Source organism: Protopterus annectens, chromosome 4.part0, assembly GCF_019279795.1.
Source record: "Protopterus annectens isolate FY-2018-M chromosome 4.part0, PAN1.0, whole genome shotgun sequence".
NCBI classification, from domain to species: Eukaryota; Metazoa; Chordata; order Ceratodontiformes; family Protopteridae; genus Protopterus; species Protopterus annectens.
Window position 1 is genome coordinate 167,682,359 of NC_056733.1, and position 22,500 is coordinate 167,704,858.

General features: G+C 38.4%; 1 protein-coding gene across 3 annotated transcripts in view; it reads right to left on the bottom strand.

Moving 5' to 3' along the window:
• LOC122799227 (myosin heavy chain, skeletal muscle, adult-like) overlaps positions 1-22,500 on the bottom strand; it is a 446,467-nt gene that overhangs the window by 14,472 nt on the left and 409,495 nt on the right. For all 3 annotated transcript variants that reach the window (XM_044068147.1, XM_044068148.1, XM_044068149.1), the window contains 6 exons: positions 16,837-17,033; positions 16,568-16,751; positions 16,323-16,488; positions 16,113-16,237; positions 13,722-14,030; positions 13,414-13,617 (listed from right to left, as the gene is read on the bottom strand). In XM_044068147.1, the coding sequence (XP_043924082.1) occupies positions 13,414-13,617; positions 13,722-14,030; positions 16,113-16,237; positions 16,323-16,488; positions 16,568-16,751; positions 16,837-17,033 (1,185 nt within the window). The remainder of the gene's footprint in view (positions 1-13,413; positions 13,618-13,721; positions 14,031-16,112; positions 16,238-16,322; positions 16,489-16,567; positions 16,752-16,836; positions 17,034-22,500) is intronic.

Below are 22,500 nucleotides of genomic sequence, written 5' to 3' on the forward strand. Positions count from 1 at the left end.
AATATAAAAGCTAACTTGGTGGGGGGCTATGCCCCCCACACCCTCCCTAACTATATATGCTAAGTCCAGAATCGCACTACAGTGGGGAAAAGGGCATAGACATTTTATTTGCCCAACAGTACTTGCATTCAGTGAAATGTGATATATATATATATATATATATATATATATATATATATATATATATATATATATAAAGTAACTACTAATATTCATTAAGTATCACTACATCTACACCCATAAAAATAAAATGAGTGGTAGCATGATCCAATATATGCTTAAAAAGTGCACTTCATGTCCTTTTACAGTTAATATCACTTAAATGTATGGCAATTCTGTGTTTAAAGGGTCTCAAAGTCTGCCCCACATTGGCATATTGCTATATATACCAACGATTCAGTATTGCATGTGATCAAATGTTTAATATCAAACACTTCTGATGTATTCATTGATGCAAATGATTTGGTTTTAGAGGCCACCTTACAATACAGACAATTTGCACATTGAGTACAACCCTGTGGCCAATCAACATATGGGTGGCTGTATTCCACACCCCCTATACAGATAGGCTAAATGCCCTGTCCCTCTACTCAGTTTCATACAGACTGCTCTGAGGTAACCTGTGTCTGGCATACAAGACCATCGCAGACTCAGCCTTGATGGAGTTGATGCATATCCATAAGTCAAACTCCAATCGGGCAACCCATACACAAGGTCTTAACCTGGTCTGTGACATTACTAGAATTTACTGGAAGGATAGATTTGGGTCCCAATGACTCCCCCATCTGTGGAATTGACTTCCTCTCCATGTCAAGCAGAGTACCTCACAAACCCTCTTTAAGAGGAACCTGGACGACTGGATGGGAAACAGAAAATATACCCTTGGGATCTCACTTGTGTCCCTGCTGGACAGGGAAAACAGGTGCTGACTCTGTGAGAACATGGGTGAAATTTTTGGCTAGACTTATAAGGGCTTCCAGGCTAATAGGCTAGTATCATCCTATGAACCTGCTAAACATATATACAAACTCAAGACTACAAAATCCTTGCAGAAGGGCCATATTCCATTTCCCCGAGGATTATTCTTTATCACACAGCTGTTGACCAATTGCTTGGACACTATATATATATATATATATATATATATTTATATACATATGTATACAGATATATATATATATATATATATATATATATATATATATATATATATATATATATATATATATATGGGTTACCTTCAGTTTACCGAACACATCCACTTCCCCAACACACAGTTCACTGAAACTTCAGATCACCGACAGTCACAAAGCTGATGTTTCCCACGAGGTAAGTAAACACTTGGCCATCCCAATGGAAGGAACTACCCAAAGAAAACTAAACCCACTGATGTGGGGGGCCCACACCCCCCTTACTAAATATACCAACTCAGAGAACGCACTACCATGGGGGTAAGGGGCAAAGTTCAAGTAGATGGCCAAACAGTTACTTACCGTGAGGGAAACATCAGCTTTCCAGATGTTGGTGATCTGAAGTGTCGGTGAACTGTGTGTCGGGGAAGTGGACATTCGGTAAACTGAAGGTAACCCATATATATATATATATATATATATATATATATATATATATATATATATATATATACACATATACATATACATATATGTGCTTTTGTATATTTATAGCTCTCACATCCCTTTCTCTATATATAGGTTCATAGGTTCATAGGTATGTACTAGGCTATTGGCCCTAGGGCCTATATAAGCCTAGCCAAAAAGGTACCCTGGCTTTCGCCACCCAAGAAAATTATTTTCCTGTGTCCCTGTCAAGCAGAGCCACAGAGGTGATCCCTGGGGTGAATTTCCTATTTCCCATCCAATCATCAAGATTTTTCTTGAAGAGTGCTAATGAGGAGTTTTGTTTGATATAGATAGGTAGTTTGTTCCAGAGTATGGGAAGTCTCTGGGACAGGAATCTATCCCTCCAGCATGTTCTGTTTACTGTGGTGACAAGGTTTATGTCCCTAGAGCCTGTAGCTCAGAGGGATTGGGATTTCTTTAAGTGGAGCATGTCCAGCAGCTCTGGGTTTGACATAGCTTTGTATGTTAGGCAGAGATCACCTCTGAGTAGGCGATATGCGACGGAGTAAAGCTGCAGTTTTTTTAGATGGTCTGTGTAGGTCATCTGTTTGAGGCCGGTAATCCTCTTTTTGAAGTATTTCTGCAGTTTTTCCAGTTGTTGTAGATGTCTTATGAGGTACATACCAAAAGGGGTGTTGTATTCTATTATGGGTCTAATGAGGGATGAGCAGAGGGGAACAATGACCTCTTGTTTCCTGGATGAGAAACCTTTTGTGATGAGGAGTGCCACGTAGAAGGATTTCCTGACCACTGTGGCAATGTGATTATCAAGGGCGGCCACGGTGGTGCAGCAGTTAGTGTTGTCGCCTCACAGCAAGAGGTTCCCTGGTTCAATCCTCGGCTAGGGTGCCTTCTGTGCAGAGTCTGCATGTCCTCCCTGTGGTCACGTGGGTTTCCTCCAGGGACTTTGGTTTCCTCCCACATCCCAAAGACATGCTGTAGGTGGATTGGACACTCTAAGTTGGCCCTAGGTGTGTGTGTGCCTTCTGTGGAAGGTTGGGCGCTGGGCTGGCAACTCGACACTGTAAAACTCCACTGCCAATCATGAGCAGACATGTGATCCGCTGTGGCGACCCCTAACCGGGAAAAGCAAGAAGAAGTGGCGATGTGATTATCAAAGGAGAGACTACTGTTCACCTGTGTCCCAAGGTCTCTTATCACACTTTCGGTGTTAAGTAGACTACTACCTATGGGGTAGCTCATGGGTACAGAGTTTTTACCAAAGGGGATGACAATGCACTTTTTGGCATTGAGCTTGAGGCCATGGCTTTGACACCAGGCATCTGTCTCAGTGAGGCCCTTTTGTAGGATGTCCACATCGTTAGGAGTTTTGATTATGGCTCCCAGTCTGAAGTCCTCTGTAAACTTCGTTAGCCAAAGACCTTCTGTGTTAGCCTGTACTTCAGAAAAGTAAATACCAAACAGGGGAGGACCCTGTGGCACTTGACTTGTCACTGGTCTGAAGTAGGATTTGGAGTCTGCTACTTTCACAGTGTGGGTTCTGTCAGTGAGCCAGTTGGCAACCCATTTTGTCACATAGGGATTTATACCTAGTTTAGTGAGTTTATCTATAATTCCAGAGTGGGGGATGGTGTCAAAGCCTTGGCGAGATCTAGATAGGCTGTGTGAACCACCTTACCTTTGTCTACAACTTTGGTGACTGCTTCAAAGAAGTCTATCATGTTTAGGAGACATGATCTGTCTTTTACAAACCTGAACTGGGTGGGGTCCAGTGTTTGGAGATTACTAGTGTCTTTGTTTATAAGTTCCATGATGATACATTCCATGGCCTTGCAGACCAGGCTCATCAGGCTAATGAGGCGGTAGTTACCGGGGTCCGTGGTGGCTCCCCCTTTGTGGAGTGAGATAACTGTCATTGTGCGCCATTCAGTGGGCACAAAGCCTGAGATAAGGCTATGACTGAACATGGTGCTTAGGTGGAATGCCAGTTCATTCTGTAGTTCATGTAGAATGCAGCCTGAGATGTTGTCAGGTCCCATGGATGCTGTATTCTTGGCTTTGGAGAGTGTGGTTTTTACCTGTGCAGTCGTGATTACAGGAACTTTGCATTCTTCTAGTATAGAGATGGGCCCTTTAGGGGGTGAGAGGGGGGGTAAAGTTAGCACTGAATCTATCTGCCAGGATGTTGGCAATATCAGTTGGTTCTGTATATTTAGTGCCATTGTGCTGTAACTCAGAGCAGATCTGAGTGTTGCCATTGAGATTCTTGACATAGCTATAGAATGCTTTGTGGTTGTCTTTAGAATCAGTGGCAATTTTGTTTTCGTAGCTAGCTTTGGAGGATTTTATGAAGGATCTCAGCTTCTTACTGAGGCTGACCAGGGAGTTCCTCCAATCATGGGATTTTACTCTTTTTTGCAACAGTTTCTTTCTTCTGTTGTAGAGTTTGTTTATGGCAGGGCACCACCAAATTGGGTTCCTTTTTTTGGAGGATAGCATCTTGGTTCTGTCAGGAATAGCATGATCCATGCACGTGCATAAGTGCTTATAAAGTGCATTTGTGTAGGCTTCAGCAGTCGTACCTCTATTGTCCATCTGCATGGGTGTTGTGAAGTTTGCCATTTTTGTCTTAAGAAGCGTGAAGTTGGCTTTGGAGAAATTTTTATGGTTGTTTCCATAATGGGGGGTGGGGGCAGGATGTGGATGTCTTGGGTGATTAGCTTGTGGTCGGATCTGACCAATGAGGAATTGACCTTTGGTGTGGAACACCGGTCGTCCATGTTGGTAATGACCAGGTCTAGGATACTGCTGCCCCTGGTGGGGGTGTGGATAAGTTGATCCAAGGCATTGGAATTTATGAATTACAGAAAAAGTTGAGCAAAAGAGTTGGTAAATGAGTAGTTTTCCCACTTAAGGGCTGGGTAGTTGAAATCTCCCATTATTAGGGTGTTGGGTTGTACCCAAATATTTTCCAGTGTATCAAGAAATGAGAGAAGGGGATCCTGGGGCATGTTGGGGGATCTATAGCAAGTTACAATTTGGATTGCGGTCTTGCCCAAAGTTAGTTGCACTTGGATAATTCCAGGTGCATTATGCTGAGCAACTAGCCTGGAGGTGTGGATATATTTAATGAATATGGACATGCCTCCACCTTTAGTGTTTCCGTCCAGGTTAGGTGGCCGGGTAGTTGAAATCTCCCATTATTAGAGTGTTGGGTTGTACCCAAATATTTTCCAGTGTATCAAGAAATGAGGGAAGGGGATCCTGGGGCATGGTGGGGGATCTATAGCAAGTTACAATTTGGATTGCGGTCTTGCCCAAAGTTAGTTGCACTTGGATAATTCCAGATGCATTATGCTGAGCAACTAGCCTGGAGGTGTGGATATATTTAATGAATATGGACATGCCTCCACCTTTAGTGTTTCCATCCAGGTTAGGTGGCCAAAAGGTGTGGTATGAATTATAGCCTGGTAATGCAGGGGTGCTCTCTGGAGCCTTGAACCAGGTCTCTGTCATTGCACAGATGTCTTTGTTCTCCATTTTAAGGAGTGCCTCGAGTGAATGCATTTTGAGGTTTAGACTTCTAGCATTGAGTAGCATTACCCTCATATTTTACTTGCTTGTACCTGTTACGGTGGTGAATTTGTCATTTGAACCTTGCCATAGGGGTGGCAAGAGCCTTAGCCAGTATCCAGAATCCCAAGGGCGACAGGTGCAGGCCTTCTCTGGCAAAGCATCGTGGTCTGTCGATCACATCATCCCAGGCAGACAGATACTGGATCCCCTTAGAATGACACCAGAAGCTTAGCCAATTGTTGAAGTCAATCATTTTGTCCTTGTACTTAGGTATCATTCTGGATGATGGCAGGATACTACTCATGGCTAGGGTCATACCTGCCTGGGCTACAAGATCGGAGAGTTCCTTCATGTCTCTTTTCATGTAGTCCAGGGAGGTACATCTCAGGTCATTAACACCAACATGAACAATGACAGAGTCATATTTGTACTTGTTGTGGAGTGACCTGAGTGTGTGCATTATGTGGCAGATCCTGGCACCCGACAGGCAGCTGACAGTAACTTTCTCCTTGTTTAGCCTGGTAAGTGGAACATCAGTGTGCCTGACTATAGAGTCACCTATGACTAGAGTGTTGGGTACATTGTTATGCCTTATGGGCTGTGGTTGAGTGGCACACTGAGTTTGTGGGCTATGTGTCATTTGGGTTGTGTTGGGGGGTGGAGGTTACTTGCATTTCTGCTTTGGCAGTCACTGTTGCTTGAGCAGATTTTTATTGAAAACCTCCGCAAATGTAGGTGTGTGTTTTATGTTGCTATGTGTGTGTTTTGGTGGTGTAGGTTTTGAGGGACTATGTGATGAGTGTGATGTGGTGCAAGTGTTTACCATCTCCTCTTGACTACCTAGTCCAATCTTGGGTGAAGAGAGCTTTGCTTCCAGTTTGGCTATATACGTGTATCTCTCATAGGTTGTAGTGTTGAATGGTAGGAGGAGAGGGTTGTCTGTGTACATGAGGCAATTTCTGCATTGCCCCAATATGCCCAGATTCATCAGGTAGACAGGAGAAAACACTGGGAGTTGACCCTTAGACATGCCTGGATAGGTGCTTATTTATTAAGTACTAAAAACTTTTTTCCTCTAGACAAGTGAGGAAAGCTGAGTGCTATAGTAATTTGTAGCTTATTTAGTGCTTACAACAAGTTCTGAACAAGTGATGAGCTTAAAGAAACAGATTTGAGTGCTAAAACTAAAAAACAGCTAGTTCTAAGGGAAATTTTGAAGAGCAGACTTTATGGTGCCGGGAATAGTTTAACCCTAGCTAAACGGCAATGCATAAAGTGTATTTTTTTTTAATATAACAGTAATAAATGAGCAAACTGATTTAAACAAATTAATCAATTAACCAATAAAAAGCTAAAAACTGAGCCCCGTTCCAGCAGTCTTCGATCAGACAAGTTCTAACTGCACACTCCTGCCACTAGGGTGCAGGGGAACCTTCTCCAAAAAAGATGGCCTGGATTAGTGCTCAAGTTATACAAACAAAGCTAGATTCAGCAGGTCTGAATTTAGTCTATGCTACAGCAAACAAGGCGTACCAATTTCAGAAAAAAACAGTTCAAATAAGCAGGCACAATAAGCCTTTAACCAGAAACTCCCAGCTCAAAAGGGCAGAATCTACCCTCTCCTCCCACAAGAGTGCAGATCACATCTTCTTAATATAAAATAATTGGCCCGAAGCCAATGTGTTTAAACTAGAACTAATACACTTTTAGAATAATAGACACTAAGCCTTCAATCACCAACTCCCAACTTAGAAGGATTTAAGCTACTTGTCCTTCCACAACAGTGCAGACCACAAACCGTCTTAATGTAGAACAACTGGTCTGAAGCCCAAGTGCTTAAACCAAAGGCTTAGAATAACAGTTACAATATATATATATATATATATATATATATATATATATATATATATAGAAAATATGCATTTATATTTATATCATGGGAGATCTTCGACATCTATTAGCACCATGGTCCCCAACCACTGGGCCACAGACTGGTACTGGACTGTGGATCATTTGGTACGGGGCCGCCAGGCATGAAGTGAAATGAAAAAGTGAATGTGTGTATGTATGTGTATGAGTGCATTTATGTGTCTGTCTGCATGTGTGAGTGAATGCATGCATGAAAGCAGAATGTACATGTGTGAAAGAAGAAGAGACTGTGTATGTATGAGAGAGAGAGAGCGTGAGCAGTGATATTGATTGAGCTGTTATTTTACACTCGCTAAGCAGCACTTTTGATATTTAATGAGTGTAAAATAAAAGTCAAGGAAACCGAGAAAAGTGTGTGTGTGTTTTTGTCTGCGTGTGTGAGTGACTGCATGCATGAAAGTAGAAGAGACTGTGTGTGAGAGAGAGATCAAAAGACAGTGAGAACAATCTTGTATTTGTGAATGCGTACATGAATGCAAAAGAGACTGTGTGTGTGTGTGTGTGTGTGTGTGTGTGTGTGTGTGTGTGTGTGTGTGTGTGTGTGTGTGTGTGTGTGTGCGTGCACATGCGAGCATATGTGCATCTGTGTCAGAGAGAGAGAGAGAGAGAGAGAGACCGAGACTGTGAAGAGTGAAAGTGCTCCCTGGCAGCAGCAGCAATGAGGTTTGCATACCTCTTGACCATACCACTCACCCTCTTGCACAATAAATCTGGACACAGCCACAAATAATAGCTGCAGATTTTAAATATTGATTTTATAAACAGAAAGTAGTTATGTTATCTTAACTGTTATTATCTTGCACTTTTCTCTCTGTTATTAATTGTTATTAACTGTCATACTTTACAAGTTTGAGTTTTTCTCCTCAGGTCTCCGCTGAAAAAGGGCACCTTGCCAGTCAGACTAATCCTGTCAACAGATGTCAAATAAATAAATAAATAGATAAATAAATAAATAAATAAATAGTATACTTGCCATTAGGTTTAAGTACCTCTTGACCATACCACTCAACCTCTCACACAGTAAATCTGGACACATACCTCTCAATCTCTTAGAGCAAGAAATCTGGACAAAGCCAAAAATAATAGAGGACAAAGGCCCAAAAATAGGGACACTTTTAAGTACTGCTCTTATGAACTTAGAAAGTACATAGAAATACAGTTTTGCATTAGCATGTATTTTCTGAAGGGTATGAAGTCTACAATTCAACTCTCTGTCATCATTTTTTGTTTTCAAACCTCAGTGACCTGCCAGTGATTTGCCAGAAAACAATTTTATGAGAAACAGACCAAAAATGTGAGGCAAAAATCTGAACATTCTGTGAAAATCTGTACAGTTGAGAGGTGTGGACAAAGCCAAATAACAGGGACAGATTTTAAATATTGCTCTTATAAACTTAGAAAGTCAATAAGGTTGCCATTAGATTTACATACTTCTCGACCATAATAGATCAGTGTTGTGCTGTTAAGCAGATGTGCACTTTTTCTTTTTTGGTAATTAATGCCAATTGTCTTTTTATTGTACTTTGGAGATTTTCTCCCTGGGTCTCAGCTGAAAATGGACTTGTCGGGCATCCCCGGTAAACAAATGTAAAAACAATAAATAAATAAATATTATGCACTTTATTATGTGCGAGCGATGGGCAGTCTGTGGAAAACTGTCTCACATGAAACCAGTCCTTAGTGCAAAAAAGGTTGGAGACTGCTGTATTACATGTAGGTTTCCCAGAAGCATAGCAGCCTTGACAGAATCACACAAGCAGTATTTCCTGAAGTGGTTTAACACTGGCTCTACTGTCAGATAGTAGTTCTTTGACTCATGTTTCACCTAAATGTGTATTTTCTCTTTTCTCAAATAATGTGTAATTGTGACAATAGTATTTATCAGTAGTAGAATATTAGGCAAGGTACTCCATTCTGGAGGAAAAGGGGGCTTCTTCCCTGCAAGACAAATTTGTTTTATTGATGTTTGCCAAACTTTCCATGGGTATGCATTCAGGGAGTTTGTCTCGAGAAGTATGTTTGTTAACTCAGAAACTGGTAGATAGGCTAGGGTAAATGAAGACAGATGCACACAGGGATATTTAAAGCTTAGTGCCCTGATGTAGAGTAGCTTTGTAACTATTAGGTCTGCAAGAGAGTCCTGGGGGGATAAAGGAGTTACATATACCAGAAGGAAGAAGTTAGGCAATTCACAGGGTATCCTGAAAAGGGAGATAATCCCCTTAGAGGAGAAGCCAGCTGGATTTATTCCTGCCTATGTGGAAGCAGAAGATATTCTGGTTTATTTCTTTTGGTGGAATTGCAAAGTTAGCCACTCTGTTGCTCTAAGGTCTATGTACTGTTCATTTATTTTGCCAGCCACTATGCCAGAACCCTGTCTAAAAGGGAATACTACATCTGAATGTAAAGCAGTATTGATTTTGACTTGGACTGGAAGTTGAAAAAATAATTTATTTTGATTGCAAAAACAAAGATAGGCAGCAAGCTGTAAAATTCCAACCAGTTTATTGTTAGCGCTTTCGTTCAAATTATTTACATATACATTTTACCTTGACTCTTTAAATTTCTCAAGTTATGTTCATTGGTTTTATAATTAATTATCTCATCTTAATTGACAGTCTTATTTTAACTGAGGACTCTTGGGGTTTCTTTGTCTGAAGAAGTTCATGTATTTCCTGAACGAAAGTGCTAACAATAAACTGGTTGGAATTCTACAGCTTGCTGCCTATCTTTGTTTTTAGTTACAAGTTTATTTTTTGTTTTGTTTTTTATTTTGATTGCAGACGTAACTCTTTGGTATGCACTGCATTTTCATCTTTTCTGAACTTCATTTATTGCAAATAAACATGAGTTTCAAACTGGAAATCTTCTTCCACTGAACACCTTGATCATTTTAAACAAAACAATGTGCACACACATACACACACATATAACAAAAGAGTGTGACAATGTAGAGCAAGTCATCTGTGAAATGATACAGAGTTCCATTTTATGTGATCTTGCCACCTCAGAATCATTACTAAAATATCACTAGGTCCACATAATTTTGCCTGACCATGGCTTTGAATTCCCACTGCTAAGCATGTAAAATCAAGTCGCTATGAAGAATACAAGCAATAATGCCCATCAGGGTGGGCAGTAGCAGGGAAATAGACTGCCCATTGATTTTCTGAGACTGTATGCACCAGGTAGGGGTGTTTCTACCCTTGGAAGGGCCCACTATATCTTTGTAATGTCTGCCTTGGAGGTCATTATTGTGCTCAGATAATGGGCTATCTGTTAAATAACTTTGTACTTGTTTTATTATTAGTATATATATTTTTTACATTTTTATAGTTTGGATATAAAATAGTTAATCTGCTTTATGTTTCAAAGTTGCTATAGCACTTGTAATTGCTGCTGGAGGAAGTCATTTACATCCAAAATGTAAATTATGTATTTAATAATGTCCACGTGCACACATTTACATATATACAAATAGACACCTACAGAAAGTCACATGCATACATACATATCACATTACACACATACACACCACATCATACACACACACACAGACACACAAGCATATACACACAGGCAGCTGGAGAGACAGACAAACTCAACTACAGAGACCAGACACACTCATTAAACATACCCAGCACTTTAACTGTAATCTCTTCAGATTACATTGAAGAAATACACAAATTCAATTTATTTCTGATTAATTTTGTCAGCTATACTGCATAGCATAATAACTCTCCCCTTTCCCACACACATATGTATCCAGTTTACACACACATCGCATCACAATATTGTAACTGCTAATGCAGTTACTTGACTTACAGCTTTTTTAAATTATTATTAGTTTATTTGTTTATTTTTCCCTGCTTGCTAATCACAGCTTTCTCTGAGCCTTAGTTAGTGTAGGAAAAGGGAAAAGACAGGTGCTTTTAACTACTAACTACTCCTGAGGTTACTTGCTATAGATTATTGTAGTCATGTATTACTTATTGAATTTGCTCTCACAATTAGCCATGACTTTCTCTGAGTCTCTGTTAGTTGGGGGGAATAGAAAAAAAAAACAGGTCCTTTTAACTGCTGTTGCAGGTACTTGTGTTTTGTTTGGTTTAGTTTTTTTGTCCCTGCTGCTAACCAGGCAAGACTTGTGGTTGTCAAGGGGAAAGGTAATGGCGGCTTTCTGTGAAAACTTTACTCGCCGCACTATTTTTGATCAGATTATGTGGTCTCATTTTTCAGTGGGCTTTATCCGTTCATTAAAGCCCTAGTGTAGAACATTGAGTGTCCGGTGTGAATTGCTGATGTTCCAAGCCCATTACTTACAGTGCAATAAAAGATATTGCTTTGCTTGCATTACTACAAATCTTATAGTGTTATTTTTTGTCAGATTATGTGGTCTCATTTTTCAGTGGGCTTTATCCGTTCATTAAAGCCCTAGTGTAGAATATTTTATTTTTTTATTTTTATTTTTATTTTACATTTGTTTATCGGGAAAGTCTGACTAGAGCAAGGTCCATTTACAGTGGAGGCCCAGGGGGAAAAGCTCCATAACAGTACAAATACAACAAATGACAAAACAATTCTGTACAGAGGCATATATGCAATCAGAGCTCAATCAGAGTACTACAGATCTTACAGTGAGCCACAATCTGAGCAGCGGGGGGGGGGGGGATGAGAATGAGACTGTATTACTCAAAAGGCATCTGAAATCTGTTTTAATATAAGTTCTTCCTATGTTTTATTACAATAAATGTAGTCTCTAATATACTTAAGTTGTGAGAAGAGTTATAAAATGTATTCATTATAATGTACTTCTCCTGTTTAAACTAATATGTTTCAGAAGATCTACTTTGTTTAAATGAAAGTACGTTTAAACGAATCCAACTTCCCCGTGCTGATTCCACCGACACCACTTCATAACGAACACACGGTCTGCAGAATTCCTTTCCCTGTGAAAGGAACCACTTGGTCACTATAGTGAACTGCTCCCGCTCTTCCGTTTAGTGCGATCTCACAGTTGGTATATTTAAGTAGGGGGGTGTGGGGGGTGCAGCTCTCCACTTTGGTGGACTTAGCTTTGCTCCATTTTGCTTCATTCCCATGGTGGACAAGTGGATCCTTTCACAGGGAAAGGAATTTGGCAGTCCATGTGTTTGTTATGAAGAGGTTTTGGTGGAATCAGCTTGGGTAATTTGGATTCGTTTAAGCGTACTTCCGTTTAAACAAAGTAGATCCATTTCATCACAATTTATTTATCCTTCTCAGATATTTCTGTGGAAAAATACTGAATAATTCAGTTTTGTACCGTTCTTTACTGACTTATTTCTTTCCCATTGTTTGTTATCAGATGTGATTCTAGTTCTGTTTTTTTTTAAGTTGCCAAGTTTCCGAGTGCATGAGTATGCTGTGACAAAGGGAAAACAGCTATCTCTCCCATGTGCTTGTGAATGTATCTGTGTGTGTCCGCCTTGTGCCAGAATTACAGGCAGCAGTTAAACTAGTTGTGCATATTTGAAGGAGGATATATTTTCAGAGAAACTAGTCTTGGATATAGGTAAACCATGGGATATTAAAACTTCCAATTTTCAAAGGTTTTGCAGCAATCTGAAACAGTGTTAGATGTTTTTTTTTCTATCTGCCTACTGCTAAGTTTAAAAGTTTGAGCCACTGTCAGCAAAAATGTGTGTAAAATAATTGTAAATTTGAAAAATTTGTAAATTTTATTTACAAATATATACATATTAGATGATGAGCAAGATTAAGGTAGGTCACGATATTTAAGGCTGAAGACAGTACCATACCTTACATGAGACTCAAGAAGTATTTGATTGTATTAGTTTTGGAGGTAGCCCTGCTTTTTTAAATGCATATTGGTATGGAGGCTCCATGGCAGTCAAACCTCAACTACAGCTAACTGCTTGGACGAATACACATTTCACCAAAGTACTACATCAAACTAATGGAATGATACAACTATTCAAAGACGTTTCTCAGCACATGCATTTCTTTTCAACAAAGATGTGATAGTGCTTTAAGACAAACTTTACGAAATTTTTTAATATATTGATGAAGTATACCTCATCCACCACCTTTAGAAATGCTGGCAGTATTATTCTCTAATGAGTTCTGCTTTTACACTTCCATCTGATATATATATATATATATATATATATATATATATATATATATATATATATATATACAGTACAAATATGTGTGTGTGTAAAATACATAACCCAGTCATGTTGCAGTGTGCATTATACAACAATATGACATTCCCAGTGTCACAGCAAAAACTATTACTCACCTCAGATTGCAGCTGATACAGATGCTCGTTAGCTTCGTGAAGTTCGCATTCTACTATACTTCTGCCTCTTTCTGTCTCCTCCAGTGTAACTCTCAGCTCTTCCATTTCATTTTGTATTAGAGTGGTTCTGCGTTCAATCAGGATTAGCTGCTCTCTCAGATCCTCTTGTCCTTTGAGGGCTTCATTTCGGTTAAGCTGGGACTCCTGAAAGACATCATGGCACATTTGTTTTGCACATTTTCTTCAAATGCTATTTGCCCCAGAAAAAGCCACAATACTTGGTATTAAATATGCACGTAAAGTTTTACCTCATAAAGATCCTCCATGTTTTGAAGCCGTTTCAGTAATTCTTCCGCATAGCTATTTGCGTGACTCAATCGCAATTCCATTTCATTTAGGTCACTTGCCATTTTCTTTTGTATACGCAAAGCCTCAAGTTTACTTCTAATTTCAATATCAATTTTGATTTGCAATTGTTCTACAATTCTCAGATGATTCAACCTAAATCTCTCAAATTCTTCTTCTTTCACAGATATCTTTCGATCAACTTCAGATTTTACCCTGCTGAGCTCACGCTGAACTTGGAACATTCTGGACTCTTCTTGCACAAGGGAAGACTTAAAAATGCAACATTACTTAATAGTAGAAAAACAACTGTTTAAATATATCAAATAAAAAGCAGTGATTTAGATGGATTAAGATGTGGTCCATAAACACCTGATTAAAGAATACAAGTTACATCCACATTTTATTTTAGAACTACCAAAGTACTTGGTATCTTTAACACTATGTCTCTTAAAAATAGAATGAACTTGTATGAAGGCATGTCTTACAACCATAATTACAACAAGCAGTGTTTTATATAAAAGAAATAGAAGGTATCATCAACACGTGAATAAAATAAGTGACTTAATACAGAACATTATCAGGTACCTGTAGTTTCCAGTAGTCAGTAAAATGGCTTGCAAACTACTGACATACTAACTTTTTCAGCCTCATATAGGAGAAAAGCAATACAGTACTACAGTGTGATAACTGATTCAAAAGTTACTCCTCATTGAGATGTCTTTCTAAAATATACACTGATATGAATGTATATGCATGCATACAAGCTCTTGCACTAAGCGTGTATGTAGAGACACACACCAACACACACACACACACACACACACACACACACACACACACACACACACACACACACACACATACATACACACACACAAACACGTGTTCACACAAGTAAACATATGCATGCAAAGAAACACATCCACACATGCATACACACAGAGATACATGCACAAACAGCATATTACATCAGTACTGCACAGATGCACTCACATATATATGCAGTACTATATATGCACATTCTTGCAGTATGATGTACATACACAACACTTTCTGACACTGCTTTATGCAACGGTGTAACCCTCCTCCTTGCACACACATATTAGCAGGTACACACAGACAGACAGACAGACACACACACACACACACACACACACACACACACACACACACACACACACACACACACACACACACACACACATACATACACAGCATACTATAGCAGTACAGAAACACTCATTACATACATATATGCAGTAACATGCATACACATTCTTACAGTATGATATCTATAAACAAGCACTCCAACACACTGTTTAATGCAAGGGAGACCCTCCTCCCTACACATACACAGATGGACAGATACATATAACAGATACACACATTTGCATGTACTCACATGCACACACACACACACACACACACACACACACACACACACACACACACACACATACACACACACATACACACACACACACACACACACACACACACACACACACACTTACATGTACCATTCATACAAATACTTAACACATATGCAGAAATACATACACACATATGCATGCACCATGCATATAAACACATACACACAAGCACATTTGCATACATACACACACACACACACACACACACACACACACACACACACAACTGAAATGTGAAAGTCATCATATGTACAGAAAATGTATTTAATTCACAACACTCTAATCCTTCTTTAAGCATTAGTTAAATGAACGTTAGCCAGACCAGCCTTTAGAGTAGAAGTCTGAATGACTTGGCTATCTATTACTTGCCATCATTTAACAGCAAACATCTCTAACTTACAGTGACAATGTGCTTTAGTTCAATATTTTATATTAAAGTGGCTATGCTTCACAGAAACTAAGTATTACACTGTGCAACAGAGCTAACTGGAATTCCATCAATAATTGATATTATTAATTCATCCTCCATTACTCACTTTATCCATTTCAGGGTCATAGGGAACTGAATCATTTCCTGGGACTCATTGAGCACAAAGAAAAGAAGCTAATCCTGAATGGGATGACCGCAAATAACAGATCACATGCACATTTGCACATATGCACACAAGCACATACACACACACGCGCACACGTATGCACACACACACACACACACACACACACACACACACACACACACATTTATGATTAATTTGGAAGATTCTCAACTCATCTACAAGATATTGTTGGGATATGAAAGGAAACCAGAACACCCACAAAAATAGATATAGACAATAGGAGGTCATTTCACACAAAAGCCAGTACCCAAACCAGAGAATGTATTAATAACAGTATTATATCAATTGCAAAGTTCATTACCTCAGCTTCTTCTAATGCTGTATGGATTTCAACATTCTCCAGATGAGTATGTTTTTGTTGTATCTCTAATTCACTGACTCTTTTTCCCCGTTCACCAATCTGTTGTGTGAGATCCAATATCTCCTCTGTGAATAAAAATTTGAGATGTTACTGCAAGTCAAAACAGAGCTGTTAAATCAAGGGTGCTTTGTAGGCAGAAAAAATACTTACCGTGCAGCGTTTTGTTTTCTCTCTTCAGAGTTTCTAATTGGTCCACTGTTTCTGTGTAAGTGTTTTTCATTCTAGACAGTTCAGTACTGAGTGAGTGGGACTCTTTAAATGACCTTTCCAGTTCATTCACTTTATTTTCATATTTACGCTTCCAATCTGATAAAAACTACAAAACAGCCAATAATTAAAGCATACCATAAGCAAAGTAGTTATGCCATTTAAAGTAAGGTTTATTTTAACAATACCTTATCGAACTCTCGCTGTTTATTTTCAAAAGAGATACAAGCTGCATTAGATCGTTCCACTTCAAGCATCAAATCCTCATTTTCATTCCGAAGTTTCTTGTTGGCTTTTTCAAGTAATGCATACTTGGAAGTTAATGTCATAATCTGATCTTCAGACTCATTCAGCTTCAATGTCAGCTTTCTCCTACAATCGCATATATGAAAACATACACCATAAGACACAATTAATAGACTATGCAAAAGACTGAATCAGAATGTTTGAACTATACCTCGCTTCTTCTTGTTCTTCTGTACGTTGAACGACATCAGTTTCATATTTAGTTTTCCACTTATCAACATCGATGTTAGCCTTAGACAGTAATCTCTGAAATTCAGTTTTAGCTGCCTGTTCTTCTTCTAAATGCCCTTGAGTCAGGCTGCAGTCATGGCGGGCTGATTGCAGTGCATGGGCCAGTGTACCTTTAGCCTGTTAAACAACAGTAAATACTTATTAAATGCATAGTATTTCATAGATCCTATTGCTTTAGTCACTTTCATAAAAATATATACATCCATCTATCCACAACCCCTTTCTCCCATTTTTTCACATGGAGTTGGGGTGTCACTTCAACAGTGACAATAAATTCAAAATAGGACTTAACAGAAGTTGCATTAACACTTCTGCAACATATGAGGTATTTAAACAAAATATGCTTTTTAGAAAAGCACTTAGCACTGTGACATTAAGTTTATTAGAACCAAGATGGTGAACCTGACACATAATTTATTTTCAGTTATAGCCTTACATTTATAAAACAAGCTCTACCAGTTAAATTAGCAATGCCTAATGCAATGAAATAATAAATTAACAATCCCGAACATCAAACATTATGAGCTTATCATGCTAAATGATTTACAATCACTGTTTGATAATATTTCTTCCGATATGATATTCATTAAAATCATCTGCTTGGCAGATTTTTAATCACAAGTCCAAGTCAGCAAAATGTTTTCAACAATTCTGATTAACTACAGCTTTAATCATGCCTGGCCTTAATAACATGTAGCAGAAGGTGTTCTAAGTCATCTTCCCTTTATGCGACATTATTAATCTAAGGTGTGAGAAATATTGTAAGTGCACTGAATGCCTGTTTTTTGGGGATGTCTTGGTTAAATAAGTCTTATCCTCATTTATACTGCAAATCCTGTTACTATCATCAGTTGTAACAGAACAATATTGTCTCTGTGATTCTCTCTAAACCATATGCAATATGCAGAGATACAAAATACGTTTTCTACCTCTGTCCTAACATTCTCAGTCTTTCTTAAGGCCCTTAGGACAAGCCAAATGCCAATATCCTGCAATCACTGCCATTCCATCCCCAGAGTATAGACCAAGCTTTATTACTCAGTGACAGAAATACATTTTTTTTACCTCACTCTGCTACCTTCCCCACAGTAGCTAGGCAACTTATTAAATTAACAAAAAAAATGTCTCAAAGGATGACATGGAGGTACAAGTATCAGGCTTTAATTGGTGCAATAAATATATATAACAAGCTATTTTATAAAGTTGTTTTCCAGTCAGATTAAAAAACAGAGAATTACATGACAGCTATTTAAATAACCTGACAAATCACATGACGTGAACTTTTGGGGATCAACAGTCAGTTTATACTGTTGCATTTATTTATTTATTAATTAGATTTATTTTTAAAGGATTATAAATTAAACCAACTCCAGCTTCTAAAGCTGTCAGATGAGCTAAACATGCACTTGACTTAATTTCTAGAATGATTACTGCAATAAGGCACTTCCAAATATTATTAAATGTCGTAGGTTTTCTTAAATGTTTTTGTGAATATTGTTAAGTTAAGTTGAAAACACATAATCAGGAACCAGTGACAATAGCTGAACTCTGAAAACCTGGGCTGTAGTGAAAGCCATTCCAACCATTCTGGTTATTAGGAATGTAAATTTCAACAGGACAGTAAAAGTAAGAAACATCAAATTGCTAGCATACCTCCTCTGAACCTAATCCTAAAGTCAAATGTTTAAGCTTAGTTATGAATTAAAAACTCAACTAACCAGCAACCTTTGGGCTGTTTTCAAATCATAGGCCCCTTGCACACATTTTTAGAACCATGCAAAAGTCCTTTGCTTCACCTTCCTGATTGTATTAAATTATATCCCTTGTATAATACAGCACAACATGTTAGAATGTCTTTTAAATTTATAGTTTGGAACATTTTTCCACTATGCAATGAAACAAAACATGTGAACCAATAATGACAAAACTGCCCAATTCAGAATATTTCAACCATAAAAGGCCACTCAAACTACTGTCATTACAGTCCACCAATATGAGTCAATATACACAATCTTTGCAGACGTAAAGGTCATCTGAATAATTCCACATTAAAGAGATCTGTAACTAATGAAAAGGTTGCTGCTAGCAAACAAATTTATATTTCAGTGTTTCATCTACAAATTCAATGCCTGCTACCCTTGAAGAATAAACTGCCTATGTTACATTAAAAAAAAATAGTAAGCTAGTAATATTGCAATAGGCCAGGGAATGGATGGCAAACTAAAAACAGGTTCATAGTTACTAGGCATCTTATCCATAGGAGGACATACTCAGGACTGCAGTACCCACCTCCTTAAAATACAACACTGTATTAGCAATCCATTAACATGCTGTGGGAGTAGAACCCACAGCCTTCTGCATCAAAACACACATATGCTATCTGTTGTGCTACTAACACTACTTTAAAAATTCTATACCACAGTAGTGATACCATTAGCTAAACAAAACAGTTGCGCATTGTAAACCGACAGTATGAGCAGCAGTACCTTTCTCTTCCCTTGAAGCTCACAATTCCTTGAAATGAACTTGAAACTAAATTCCTTGAAAAATGCATCTGAAACTCAGTTCCTTGAAAAATGCAGCTTGGTAGATGGGGTAGGATTCATGTTCTTGTTTCCTGTAGTTAACGTTCAGGGTTTGAGCCTAAGCAAATTACTAACCACCTACTAACCCTAACTAGGGCATTTCACTTGCACATACACCTTAACCTTTTAGTGCAAGAAATCTGGACAAAGCCTATAATAAAAAATGACAGATTATAAATATTGCTCTCATGAACTTAGAAAAATGCTAAAATAACAGGATTTGTGTTAGTATCCATTTTTCTAAAGGATATGATGTCTAAAACTCAAATGTCTGTCATTATTTAGCAACCTCAATCCTTTTTATGAAGAACACACAAAAGTATGGGGTAAAAATCTGGACATTCTGCAAAAACCTTGACATTTGAGGGATATGCTACCTACCTCTTACACACACACACACACACACACACACACACACACACACACACACACACACACACACACACACACACACGCCTCCTTCCCTCCCTCTTACACACACAAACCCCTACCTCCCTCTTACACACACAAACACACACACCTACCTCCCTCCCTCTGTCTTAAACACACACACACACACAAACACCCCTACCTCCCTCTCACACAAATACACCATACCTCAAAAACTCTTAGCGCAAGAAATCTGGACAAAGTCTGTCATAATGGGGGACAAAGGTCCCAAAACTATGGACATATTTTAAATATTGGTCTTATAAACTTAGAAAGCTGATAGAACAACAAGTTTTGTATTAATATTAATTTTCTGAACTTAGGATATGAAGACTAAAGCTCAAATCTCTGCTATTATTTTCTGACTTCAGTCCTCAATGATTTGCCAAGTATTTACCAGAAAAACACAATTTTATGAGAAATTGACCAAAAAATAGAAGGCAAAAATCTGGACAATCTGCAAAAATCTGCTTAGGATTTATTCAAGCCTTGCTTGACAAAAATAAATAAATAAATACCTTCAGGGTCTTCGAACACTGTGTTCTGTTCTTGCCCCTGAATTGCTGGAACAAGATCTTCAGGATTAGCTCTGCAGTACTGGCTTTGCTATGCTAGGGAGAGGCACAGGTCTCTGCGACCAGCTTAATTCCACCACTGTAACATATAGGGACCAGAGCAGTTTGTTTAAATTTCCCTCCCAAGTTCTAACTGCCTGGGGGAAAACACAGGGCAAGGAAGTAGCTGCTCAGCTTCAGCCATAAACATGGAAGTTATTAGGTCTTCTTCCTCTTTTTAACTAAGGGCAAGCAGCTGTTTAGCCACGAACACAGAAATTAAGTTGCTCAGCTGCAAAAATGAAAGTCTTTTTTATTTACTACAGCGAGGTCGGATGCTGTAGAAGTGGATGCATGGAGGCCTAGAAATTATCATATGGACTCCCAGGGGTCCACAGACCACAGTTTTGGAATCACTTGTGTTTAGTCTAGCCTGCTGCCTTTGAAAGTGTTAGTGTGAGTGTTGAATTAAGTGATAATTCTGTCAATAATACCTACTGTTTGAACATAGCATGGGAGGTTGTTCCCTTTAAAAGACAGCAGCTCACATATTTATCTTGTATGCTGATGTTCTTGAACACAGAATTAATTCATACTTCCAGTAACAGCAGCAATTACAAATTGCAGTGTTAGTACATTTATTTTTAGCACAGTTATCTAATTTTGATGCGATGGAGGGCGCCCTTTGTAGCACCTGGTGGTGAGTTTTGTTTGTATTTGTGTAACAGCAGTTATACACTGCAGTACATTTATTTACTTATTTATTTATTTAGTTAGTTATTAATTAATTCATTCATTCAATCATTCATTCATTCATTCATTTATTTATTGTTGTAGCACTTTCAAGTAATTATGTTTTGGTGGAAACAAGGTGGTGTGTGGTAGCAGTTGGTGGGTTTCTAATACTTATGTGATTATATATTTGTACAATGGCAGTTATTTAACAAAGTACAGAAAATATGGCAGTATGCATTTTTTTATTTTCAGCAGTTTTAAGTCATTTTGCTGTGGTAGAATGAAGCCGTATCACTACAGTTAACCCACTCATTACACATACAGTTATCATATATTTGTGCAATGGCAGTGTTATTTTGTATACAAATGTTAAAATTTTGCCCATCACTTTTAACTTAATTGTGTTTCAGCAGCTGGTGAATTTTGTAATACATATTATGTATTATGGTGATCTGTAATTTTATAACAAAGCTTGGTAAGGCACATAGCCTTGCTCTAATCTCTGTGTAAAAAAATGCCCAGGCATCAATCAACCTATGTCAATCACAATTAACCCTACCCAAAGATGCATAAAAGACATCAGGGGAAATATACCCATAAATCTTTGAATGGTGGGTATTTTCCCACTCATACATGGCAAGTCCACCACATCTATATTCCCCTATCTTAAAAAAAAATTGGGGCATCTCCTGGACTGACCCTGTTGACTTCCCCAAAACTGATATCATACTCTTGCAGAACTGAATGAGAAATCAAAGTGTGAAGACAGTATGGAATTTGCAATTGCTGACCTTCTAGTATATGACTCAGAGTGGCTGGAATAAGAAACTGACATGGCAGAATTGTTCCAGATGATTAGCAGCATTGTTCCAGATGATTATTACTATTATTAGTGGAGAGGCCGGGACATGATCTTTTTTTTACATTTTTACATGAGGTTCTGTATGTCATAAGATGGCACATTCAGAGAACGTTGTCTTTACTTCAGGATGCTTTCAACTGCTTCCTTCTGTAAACAGATATGCTCATCAGTTGTGCAAGACATTATTTCTATAAAAATGTTTAACATGAACTGATTCAAGTCAGCTATTTAATCGGTGATGTTTCTGTAACAGATCAGTCACACTGGATGTAAGGTTGAGGGTTTCACGTTGTGTTTTTGTATCTGTTAACAAAGGTCCTTCATGTTGTACTTGAGGGGCAATGTGCGAGCATTGTGACACACAGGGTGTGTATGTCCCTTGATGTGTACACCCATCCATTCATGACCCCTTTTCCCAT